Source organism: Perna viridis, chromosome 9 (assembly GCF_037379345.1).
Source record: "Perna viridis isolate PV_CMFRI_1.1 ecotype Kerala chromosome 9, ASM3737934v1, whole genome shotgun sequence".
In the NCBI taxonomy this organism is placed as follows: domain Eukaryota; kingdom Metazoa; phylum Mollusca; class Bivalvia; order Mytilida; family Mytilidae; genus Perna; species Perna viridis.
The window spans coordinates 37,706,810-37,718,478 of NC_142453.1; the positions used below are offsets into that span (position 1 = coordinate 37,706,810).

At 33.7% G+C, this 11,669-nt stretch overlaps 1 protein-coding gene across 1 annotated transcript; it reads right to left on the minus strand.

Annotated features, from left to right (window-relative positions):
* Positions 1–561: 561 nt before the first annotated feature.
* LOC148608270 (uncharacterized) lies at positions 562–11,649 on the minus strand. Its single transcript, XM_088543926.1, has 9 exons — positions 11,147–11,649; positions 9,741–9,959; positions 7,233–7,459; positions 6,005–6,158; positions 4,036–4,140; positions 3,030–3,150; positions 2,337–2,458; positions 1,852–2,104; positions 562–1,106 (listed from the first exon to the last, which is right to left on the minus strand). Exons 1-9 carry the CDS (start codon positions 11,532–11,534, stop codon positions 908–910), a joined length of 1,788 nt encoding a protein of 595 aa, XP_088400052.1. The 5' UTR covers positions 11,535–11,649; the 3' UTR covers positions 562–907.
* Between the last annotated feature and the right edge of the window lie 20 nt (positions 11,650–11,669).

Sequence of the window (11,669 nt, forward strand, 5' to 3'; positions counted from 1 at the left end):
TATACGACTTTCGGATCACCAAGCTTAAATTAAAGAATGGTCATTTGTCAACTAGATTACCGGACTAATTCATAGTGTCTTAACCCTAGTGCAGGTTCTACTGTTTCAGCGTCGGATTCGTGGTTATGCTAATGTCAATGTTAGTTCATTTACGGTAATTTTCTAAGAAAAAAGTGGGTAGCGTAAGTGAATAACTCTGTTATAAATGACCGTTCAATTAATTTATATAGTAATATGAGCATTCGATGCTAACATGATCAACATTTAAGCGGTATCTACAGAGGTAAACAATTTCTCAATCAAAGAAATATACAACGATTTTTGTCTCATTTCTTTATTTTTCACCTGAAAACAGTCTGTCAAGAGCCTGAAATGCATATCAGACACTCCTTTTGCCATCATTTACTCTCAAGAGGTCTCAAAATTTTTCATCCATGTTATCAAATTTGCGAAATGATGGAATTTGAAACCGTAAAACCTGCTTCATGGATTACATACGGAGTAATAAATATTTTTGTGTAAGAAATATCATTGGTTGAAAAAAAAAACATTAAAACTGTGTTACAAATAGTTACGATAGGTTTATTCAACACTTACGCTTTTCATGCTTTATATCGCGAACTTACACATTTCAAAACAAGCATTATAATACATGCTATTTTAAAATTGCAAGTGGATTGTTTCGAACCATTAAAACGCCTTTTCATGATTTTTCATTTCAATTGTTATTTTATGTCACATATCTGTGTACTAGTTACACTGTTACAGAAAGGACACTATTAAAAGCAACCAATTTCACAGTGTAAACCTGTTCATTGATATTTATAATTATGTAAGAACGAACTGTTTTTAATCAAGTAATAGTTTCAGAGAATTTTTTTCTCAAGAAATAGCAGTGATATATTGTTTATCCGATAATTTCTTCTGGATAATCAGAACAATGTTCAGCATAGCCTGGCTGTCCACTGCACTCTGTAGCTTCATCCAAGTCATTGTCATCTATATTAATGTGACGAATGTAATCGTCTTTACCCGCAACAAACCAACTGGCTCCAACCAATGTTATATTTTTGTCAGATACAAATCTCTTGATGTCAAAAAAGTACCTACAACCAAACCTGAATTTGAAGTTCTAGTTAAACGTAGACCAAAATGCCATATTGTGACTTATTCCTAATATTTTCAAATCTTCACATTTACTGCTAATTTATACTTAAAACGCATCTTAATCCTTAATGACTGACACTGTAAATAAACATAGCTCATATCTATTAACGATAGCAATAACATAACAATCTACTCAACTATAATACTGTAAAAAAAATCTAATTTATTGAGAGTAATCAAGGGAACCAAGATTCTAGCGGAAATCAAAAGAATGTAATCCAGATACAAAGACCAAACATGAAAAACAGAGATACGCAGCAAAGAACATAAAATAAAAAAAAGTAATAATACAAAGAAACAAAAGCAAATGACCAACACGGACTCCACTAATAACTGGGACCATGGACCAAGTGCACCGGTAGGGTAAGCGTCCTCTCCTTTTCTGGAAACACCTGCTGAATTGCTCATAAAATCAAGTCAAGGTAGACGGAAGAGGAAAGGAAAACTATGACAAATTGGACAAATCAGTTTTAAAAGAACTTATTAAGTAAAATAACTTATCATATCTTGTTAAACATGAATGTTTTATCCGTAGCCATAACTTTATGGTGTTGTTATAATAGAAAAGGGGAAAAATCCCACCTTAAGCCTATATTTTGTAATCAGATATTTTCGAACACTGTCGCACTAAATAAATACCCTTAATTTTGTCTCCGTCCATGAGTAGGAAAGATTAACTTTTACCTCGAATGACTTTTCGTATATTCCTTGACAGATTTCACTTCTAATTTCGACTCCTGTGAATAAAGCAGGAAGTAGTATGTGTGTGTTCTTTTCGGTGGATTTGAATCCGGCCCTTTGTAGCCATCTTCAGTTATCCCTTCTAAAACGCTACCATTGGCTATGTTTTGAACCATCCAGTGAATATACGGGTGAGTAGTATTTCCGTTGGTCTCTGCGTCGGCGTCAACCATGAAGAGAGTGTAAAGCTCGCTTTCTAAATGTTAACAAGTTCATGAATTATTTAGTTTGGTAATATAATATGGTGCTATAGAATGATTCAATGGATTTATAACATTCATTAGGAAAATTATTTAACTAAATGTTGATTCATGAAACGCGCTAATCATGGATAAATAATTACAAATAAAATTGCTTAAATTTTGAAGCTTTTGCAGTTCTAGTAAGTCTTACAAAGAGCATATGTAAATATGAATGTGTGCATTTACCGGAGAATTTGTTGACATCTGGGTAAACAGCCTGTTTTGAAAATGTAACTGTTGGAGTCGAAATAACATGGGCCGTTTTCATGGTCATGTTACCTATTGGGTTCACATTTAAAGACGTTTCTCTAAAATAAAAGAAGTATCATATAACAATTTAAAAAAAAAAAACACTAGAACATGTGTCATTAGAAGCCAGTCGCATGTTTTCAAATATTATATATTTCTTTGGTCGTCAAATTTTATTATAAATACATTCAAATTGACATAGAAGTCGCCAAAAATGCACAATAATCACATTCAGACAGAAAACGTTTCTTAATGATTACATTTCGCTTTACTTAATACTACTGAAGTGTAAGCTTCTTATCTTGATAAATTACTCTACTGAAACTATACTTTTTTTATCAACTTGGTACGGGAATCATTTTTACTCTATTGACTTGATTTCTTTCCTTTTTGAATAGTTGAATAAATTTAACTTCGTGAACTTTCGGATGATATGTATTTTTTTTTTAAATACCGGTTTTGCGTTTGTAATCGCATACATTCTGTAATAGAGATTAGAGTGATACAAAATCTAAAACATCCCATATTTTTGTCTTTTTTGGGGGGGATCGTTTCTTCTTTTAAACTAATTCATGAAATACTATAGCTTCACATTAATCGCTACAAATAAAAGTTATATGCTATAATTACTTGTAGTTAAATGTTTTACAACATGATGTAAACTTCTGTGCACCGGAAGTGTACGTAATATTCAACGACATAGTGAGATTTAGGTCATGTGGTAAAAATGGACGAATTTGATGTTGCATTGCTGAAAAAAACGAACAAAGTTTTGAGTGTTTATTCGATTTATAAGAAGATAATGTAGAATTGGTAACATAAGGTAACACTGTACTTAATTATTGCCACTTTACACGACATACAGACTAATTATAAAATAATGAACCCTTAGAAAGTGTAATCAAGGGACAAAGATTCTAACGAACACCAAAGACCAGACATAGAAAAGAGAGACACACAATAAAGTATATGAAATTACCAAAATAATACGTAAAAAGTGACAAAAGTAAATGAGCAACTCAGACTCCACAAGAAACTGGTTGCACCAGTAGGGTAAGCGTCCTCTGCTTTTCTAGAAACACCCGTGCTCAAAAAAGGTCAAGTCTGGGGTAGAAGAAAGAGGAATGAAAAACTATGACACACTGGACAAATCTGTTGGATACACTGTATCGATTCATGATGACGACCATAAAACTTCTGTAGTGATGACTTCAATCTTGTAGCAACATAACCCTCTTTCAGAAGCCTAATTGTAAAAAGTCTAGCGCAGTATAAAAAATGTGCGTAGTTTCGGCAAGCTCTGGCATAACGTATGAATTGTGATATGAAAACTCCAAACGCAAGTGCTGACATACTTTGAAAGCTTAAAACCAGCTGACATGATAAAAATTGTTTTTGTTCTAAATTTCGACAATAACGTGTTAACATTGTCATTGAAGGTTCCATAATTCCATTTACCGCGGGATTTATATCGAATTCTTGCGCGTTTTGTTTTACTATGATATGTAGTAAAAGTTTGCATTTGCCTCATTAATTATACAGTAGTACTTGCTTTAGAAGTCGGTATGTTACAGATTTGTCACTACCTTGTAAAGTATTACAGGGTTGTACTATATGGTCTCTATAGTGTACCTACCTTGTGATACTAGAATTGGACAGTTGTTTGCTTTCAACTTTTCTTTAACTTTTTGGACTGAGAAGGGATCCTCCTGTATTCTAACCCATGAAATAGACTTAAGTTCTGTAAAAGTAGAAAAATCTTAAAACAGGTATTTTTACGTAAAGGAAAACTAATCGTATAACAACAATTCGAGCATTCATTTCGTTTTTTTTTTCTGCTTAGACAGACCTTTCATTACTAATGAAAATGCATGTTATTTTCCATTAAATATCAGATAGGAGGTAATCCATGGATGACAAATTTCCACCTAATTCATATCTATTTCTTATTCTGAGTCGGTTATTTTTTATAATATAGCATTTATATCACATTTATTTTTTTTTCTTAAATTTGACAAATAACATTTGGATTCAAAGTTTATCCTGATACTTCATGTTAATGTCCACAATCTGTAAAATACATAAAACAAGAAACAAAATGAAGTTTATTCATTTGGTATAATTCTACAATACACTTAAAATACTTTTTATAATGTTTTTTTCAAATTTAAAAAATTACAGATATATTGAATTTGATCAAATAAATTAGCGATTATTTTCCCTTTTTGTATCCTGCTCGAGACCTTTGTTTTTATAGTTCTCTTAATTCAAAAAGATGTAAGGTACGTAGAATATATGAATGGGCATGTATTTCCCACTGAAATATATATTTATAATGGGACTGATTTTCTTGCAGACATATATATGAATAGGGTGTTTTTTACCAGCTCCACCCCATATCAAATTTTAACAAAAGTGATCCATGTGCATTTTTATTTTGTTATTTTTGTTTGAACTCCCCTAACTGTAGCATCAATATATCAACCTGGTAACCTAGAATCAGGCAGTTTGTGAACCATGGAATGAAAAAAACAACCATTTTGATGCTGTAATTTGACTGCACCACTCTGTCAAAAACCTTATTTTTCTTACATTCTATTGAACAATTTCTGAGGAAATCCAGTGATGCAAAGATCAAATAATATAGTATTTTCAAAGACTCATTTTTTTAGTGAAGTTGTACTGTTAGATTGGTGGGTTTTAGACGTGCGTTGTTCTGATTTGTTTCCCAATTTGCCTGATTCCTATAAAAATATACAGTTAATATTATTAATATTAATCATGCAAAATGAGATATAAACAGAAACTTTTATTTAAGTAGATGGTTTGTGCATATCATAATGCCACGAAAGTTTCCGATTGTTTATCGTTATCAGCGGCCGGACTTGTTTACCATAACAAATTCCAAAATCGAAATGTCACCATACCAGTGCTTGATAATGAAAACGAATATACCAGACTGTAATTTTGGACTTTTTACGCAATATTATGCTGATAGTTAAGAACGTATTTCAGAAAAAAAAAGATAATTCATTCATATTAGGATATAAAAATATCATTTTAATTATCAAAAGTACAGTCTGCTAAGGGACCCTCTTAATTATTTTCGCATTAGAATGGCACAGAGAGTAAAATAAAATACATTTAAGGAATATTTATGAACAAAATGAAAGTATTTATTATCGTACATTGATCGTCGTATATCATATATTTAGATTAAAATATAACTTTATTGTATATGTATTGGGTGTATTTGTTTAAACCCTATATTGTCTACCCTATATTGCATACCTTATATCACACCCCTAGACCTATATCGCGTACCTTTTATCACACCCCTTCATACTTCAAACTTGAAATGTGGTTAAACTATATTACATAATGAACATGACGTGTTAAAATCTGTATCACATGCCGTATCAACCGGGTCTTGGCCTGTATCACCCCGCGGGCCGGTGGCCCTTTGAATAATATAGGAGTCTCCGGTTGATACAGCATGTGATACAGATTTTGACATGTAATATCCAGTATATATCGAACACTCAGGAGAGTCTATGTAAACTTAGTCGCGCTATATTTGTAATGCGTGCATAAATAAAGCATACCACCATATCTTCCTAGAGTCTGAAATGTGTTGTTCACCAAGTCATCTTTGGTGTTATTGGTTGTTGGTATACTTCCATTTTGTTTGTAGAGAAGAAATACGTAGGGATTAACGAGCCCGGTAGGATTCAAGGGTCCATCGTATTCTTTCATAGTCTTTTCATCAAATGAAAAAAAAATAAATATATAATGTTTAATTCAATCTTTATAGACCTATACGGATAAGACGAAATTGTAAATAATTGAGTTTTCTGGTGGTTCGCACGTTGATTTGGTCTTTAAAGTTTTATAAGGGTTTAGAAATTGATAAAAGAATCAATGAAGCTAGTATAATTCGTTTATTTTACAGAGTATGATTGTAAAAGATGCAATACATAACAAATATTTGTATTCAATCGATTTTAGGAACTAATTAGGAATATAACAATCAAAAGTTGTTTCATCGGAACATTTCATGCTCTTCGGAACATTTAGTTAGACAAAGGGAACCAAGGTTATAGCGGTAATCAAAAGAATGTAATCCAGGGACAAAGACTAGACATTAGTGAAACAATGTGAAAATGGGTCATACTATTTAAGCATTAAATAAGATGGTTATTTGAATCAAGCTGTTGACACTTCATACTAAGGGTTTTTAGGGGGTGATGCAAGCTGTTAGAAAGCATTGGAAGTGACTTATTAAAGTGTAAATTGAACAAGTTTAACTGCAAAAATTTTTGGACATTCGGTAATAATAAAATTATAATATATAATTATATTAGTCCCTTTATAAAATTCTGGCACACATCTAATATTATTAGTCTTCCGATACGATCGACACTACGATGTGCCATCCGTACAACGTTTTGATGACTTTTACTGTTAAATTTTGTGTTTTGTTTTGTTTTTTTTTATGTTTTATGCTTGTTTTCATGATTCTGCAAACCTGCTAACTTCAAAATGATATACGAGAGATTGCAATTGGCGCAAACGGAACTGAACTTTCAACTGATAAGTGAAATTGATAAAGTGTATGAGATATCTTTCCTGATCGAAGACAAAACTTCCAACCTATTTTAACTGATCTTGTACTGGTATTCACGAATTGGAATAATACTTCATTCGTCTAGTATAGGACCATTTACCATTTTCCTGTTGATTGTAATTGCGCAACTTGCATATACTTATCATCACACTGAACACTGAATATCACCATGATTTGTCTGATTACTGCATTCTAAGGTAACTTACATCTGAGGTGCTGATATTGTTTCCTTTAATATTGACGTATAAGGCGTTCAGTTGTTGGAATCCGGCGTCATATAAAACAAGCGTGAAGAGGTCAGACGGCTCAGACATCCATTTTATCGTCGGCTTGTCTCGGACTTCCCATGGACGGTGCACATCGGTCGACATAGGATCGACATCAAAGCTTCCACCAGGCATTGAATAATTATTGTTGCACGAAAAGAAGTGCCCTAAAACATGAACAAATATTTTGTTTTACTCGCTCTATCATCTTTGGACAAGAAAGTTTTACTGAGTTGAATTAATTAACATACTTCTTCTATTCTTAAGCTGCAGTTTGGGTAAGACCTATAAAACGTCACATTTACAGACGGTTGGATCAGGCAAGTTTAAATTTATCTTAAAAGATGTTTGGTTAGACAATATTACATTTACAGACGGTTGGATCAGGCAAGTTTAAATTTATCTTAAAAGATGTTTGGTTAGACAATATTACATTTACAGACGGTTGGGCAAGGTAAGTTTGAGTTCACCGTAATACTTATAAACGATCTTATTCACAGTTGATTTGGGTAGATCAATAGAACACATCCGTCATTTTGGAGTTTAGGTTGGATCTGTAGAATTTTGCTCGAAAATATAGATTTGCAGGAATAAATATATTTTATCGGTGTTGTCAATGTCAGGAAACCATACAGGGTCGAATATATTTGTGATATGAGGTATAAATGTAGTGTTTTGTACTCCTAACTTTGTCTTTGAAACAATCTTTTTTCTACAGAAAATGCGAATTATTCATAAAATACTCCAATTCGGAGACCGTCGTTGGTCCGTGGGTTATACAATGAAATGTGCTTTCACGCATGCTCAATCGACGTACTGTCCGGATCATGTGTTACACCAGTATTGTACTTTCATTATATACAAAATATTGAATTATTTAAAATTAAGAATTTATTATGCACCTTTTAACTGGGTGGAGCAGAACTTTCAGAAAATTAAAGGGTTTTCACCCCTTAAAAAAACATCACAAACAACAGGAAATGACATTTTTTAACATTTAGAATCAATTAAAAATATAGTACCAAGTCTGAAACGCTTAAAGTATATATTTAATTGTCTTTCTTTTATTACATTTTTTCTATTCAATAAACAAAACTTTGTACAGTTGTTAAGCACAAAAATACATGCAAGTTCGATTTTGAGCTAGATAGAAAATAGTTCGAGTTACATTGTAGCAAGAGACCGCTTTGATAACCTAACTGAAAACATTATTGGGCGTAAGTCTTTGACAACTAACAATAAATTTCACAGAATAATAGGAAAAATGCCAGAAAGTCTCGCCAATTCAACCATTCAAAATTACGAGCGAACGAGTCCCATTTTGGGGGTTGATCACATATTTGTATATACATATAAAAGGGTGGTTACGAAGTGAACGTGCGTCTGAAAAAACAATACTCGCATGATACACTGAAAATAAACGATATCAAGGAACATGACTTCAATGCCTCTTCTGCGTCTTGATGTTGTATCAGGGTATTCAACAATGAAAAAACGTAACCACCCTCCAACCACACCAAGAAGGCCCCCTATAACGTGCACATAAGCAGAAGTTTTGAAAAAAAAACAAAGGTTACCCTTTTGTGGCCCGCTGGCTACAGAGTGAAAACTTGGGTGACGCCTCAGGATAACCAGCTTAAAGCACCAGGTATACAAGTAGAGACTGATTATCTTGAAGTAATCGATCGCAGCAAAAATACGTCATTGACACAACGCATGTCTGGAACAGCCAGATTGTTTATTGCAAGTGTATTTTAATGGAGTTCGTTTTTTCCTCAACGGGCCATATCAACTTTTAATGTTTTCTCTTTGCGCTTGTCGGTGTTGTCATCGTCGTAAGACAACAATTCCCCCATAACCCTGGGTCAAACTAAACCTGGGGTCAGTAAAACAGCTTCTTAGTCCCAGATTAAACCAATTTTTCCAAGTTAGTGCATTGGCATGAGGATATAAAACTTTGCTTAGGGCAGCACCATTTAAGTACCATTCTGTGTAAGAATCAGGCAATGAGTGGCACATTACTTTTCTCAATTTGGTCTTTTTTTGCCTTAAATATATTTTGAATACATCTAGAAAACAACGGAAAAGCTATTTAAATTTACCCTGAAGCACTGGTTACATAGATATGTTTTGACTGCTTATAGAAGGAAAACCTTCGGGAAATTATTCCCGCCATTTTTTCCATGATGCATTTCAACTAAATTTGAACTATCAATATCATAAAAAGGCAAACTGTACATACACTTTGACAGTAATTTCGTGAGGTTATAAGGTATAAATACTTGGGAAATGCATTAAAATATCTGTATATGTTTACTTCACATGCCAAACTTTATACACATTTTGCTTGATTATTGGACGGAGAAGTACACAACTTCCCTGGGGGGTCCGTTTTTTTCGTTTTTTTTTCTTCGGTTGTTAGAAATACACGACCTAGGATAAATGTACCTGCATTGTATTTGTAGCGTATCTCCATCAACCTGTCTACTGTAGAAACATCCATTTTGCCATCCAATCTGGAGACGATACTGTCTGTCTTGTTTGGAGAGGGGTTTAGTAAACATGCTAGAGATGACTTTGTTGCATTACATAAAAAAATTAATTTTGTACCGAACCAAAAAGTGGAATTGTCTTTGGCCAAGTTCTTCAGGTTTGTTAATGTGCTCTCTGTAAAATGAAGTAATAAATATACATTACAGTGAAACCTGTCTTAACCACACCCTAGATAAACCAGAAATATGTCTAAACCACACCTTGGATAAACCAGAAACCTGTCTTAACCACATCCTGGATAAACCAGAAATATGTCTTTAACCACACCCTAGATAAACCAGAAATATGTCTAAACCACACCTTGGATAAACCAGAAACCTGTCTTAACCACATCCTGGATAAACCAGAAATATGTCTTAAGCACACCTTGGATAAACCAGAAACTTGTCTTAACCAAACCCTAGATAAACCAGAAATATGTCTTAACCCTATCTTGGATAAACCAGGAACCTGTCTAACCACACCCTAGATAAACCAGAAATATGTCTTAACCACACCTTGGATAAACAATAAATATGTCTTAATCACACCTTGGATAAACCAGAAACCTGTCTTAACCACACCTTGGATAAACAATAAACCTGTCTTAACCACACCCTGGATAAACCAGAAACATGTCTTCACCACACCCTGGATAAAACGGTAACTAAGACATTACCTGAAGTTCAAATATACCAGTTTCAATACTTTTTAACCTGTGTTAATCCAACGAATCTATTGCTCCAAACAGGGTTCAGTTTAGACAGGTCCCACGGAGTGATTTTGTGCGGACAAAAGTAAATGCTCGTTCTTATATAATGTTAGAACAAAAGATAGCCAAAGATGTACAATACACTCAGGTTTATATATGTAAACAGTAAGTGGGCATGAACATTGTGTTCCCGCAGCCCGCCCTGCTTTTCAACAGTCCAAAAACAGTCGGAAAAAGTCTTGATTGGCAGATTGTTGAATAGAGTAATGCAAGGGAAACAAGATTCTATCGGTAATCCAGGGAAAACAGACAAACACAACAAAGAACATAATAATACAAGTAACAAAAGAAAATGAGCCACTTAGACTCCACTAAAAACTGGGAGCATGGACCAGGTGCACCGGTAGGCATCCTCTTTTTTTCTAGAAACCCCCGCCGAGTTGCTCATAAAAAGTCAAGTCTGGGATACACGAAAAAGGAAAGAAAAACTATGACACGTTGAACAAATCAGTTTTCATGGATACACCGTAACGATCCACGAGTTCATGATGACAACCATGAAAAAAAATGTTTTGCTTTCCAATTCGATTTTTAAATAATTTAAACTTACGTTCAAATTTTGAACAATTTAGAGTAAACGGCCAAGGAATGCCTTTAAGTTTTATCCATTTTTCCCCGCATCCTTTGAAAACATCTTGGCACATTTCCCAGCTCGGCGGAACCGGTTTTCCGTTAGACCCGCATTCTGGTATAAATACTCGACACACGAATTGTCTTACATGAACGCTACAGTTTCCTTCAATGAGCGGTTTGAACTGCTCCACAGCGACTGAGGCTCCTCCTTCGAATATGTGTCCAGGGAGGTTTGGAAACACCGTTTTCTTATAGGGTATTCCAGTTTGACACAGTGCAGTATCAATTGACTCACAGCATTGTCCAAGAGAAAAGACGGATGCTGCTGAGATTAGAAATAGCACAAAAGAACTTTCCAATACCATTTGTCAGCAGTAAAGTTATCATAAACTTGATTATATATATATATATATATATATCTTATCAAAAATATTCTTGTTTCAGTAAATGTACGTTTATAATTCAAAGTACTACAGTTAGTATTTAGTAAAATATTCCTT

What these genes read in the sequence shown, in the direction of transcription:
- LOC148608270 (XM_088543926.1), bottom strand. Translation starts at nt 11,534, where the DNA reads ATGGTATTGGAAAGTTCTTTTGTGCTATTTCTAATCTCAGCAGCATCC. An exon ending in ACAATATCAGCACCTCAGAT is followed by an intron (nt 6,159 to 7,232) that starts GTAAGTTACCTT and finishes TTTGATGAAAAG; the next exon opens with ACTATGAAAGAATACGATGG. An exon ending in TATACGAAAAGTCATTCGAG is followed by an intron (nt 1,107 to 1,851) that starts GTAAAAGTTAAT and finishes GTTTGGTTGTAG; the next exon opens with GTACTTTTTTGACATCAAGA.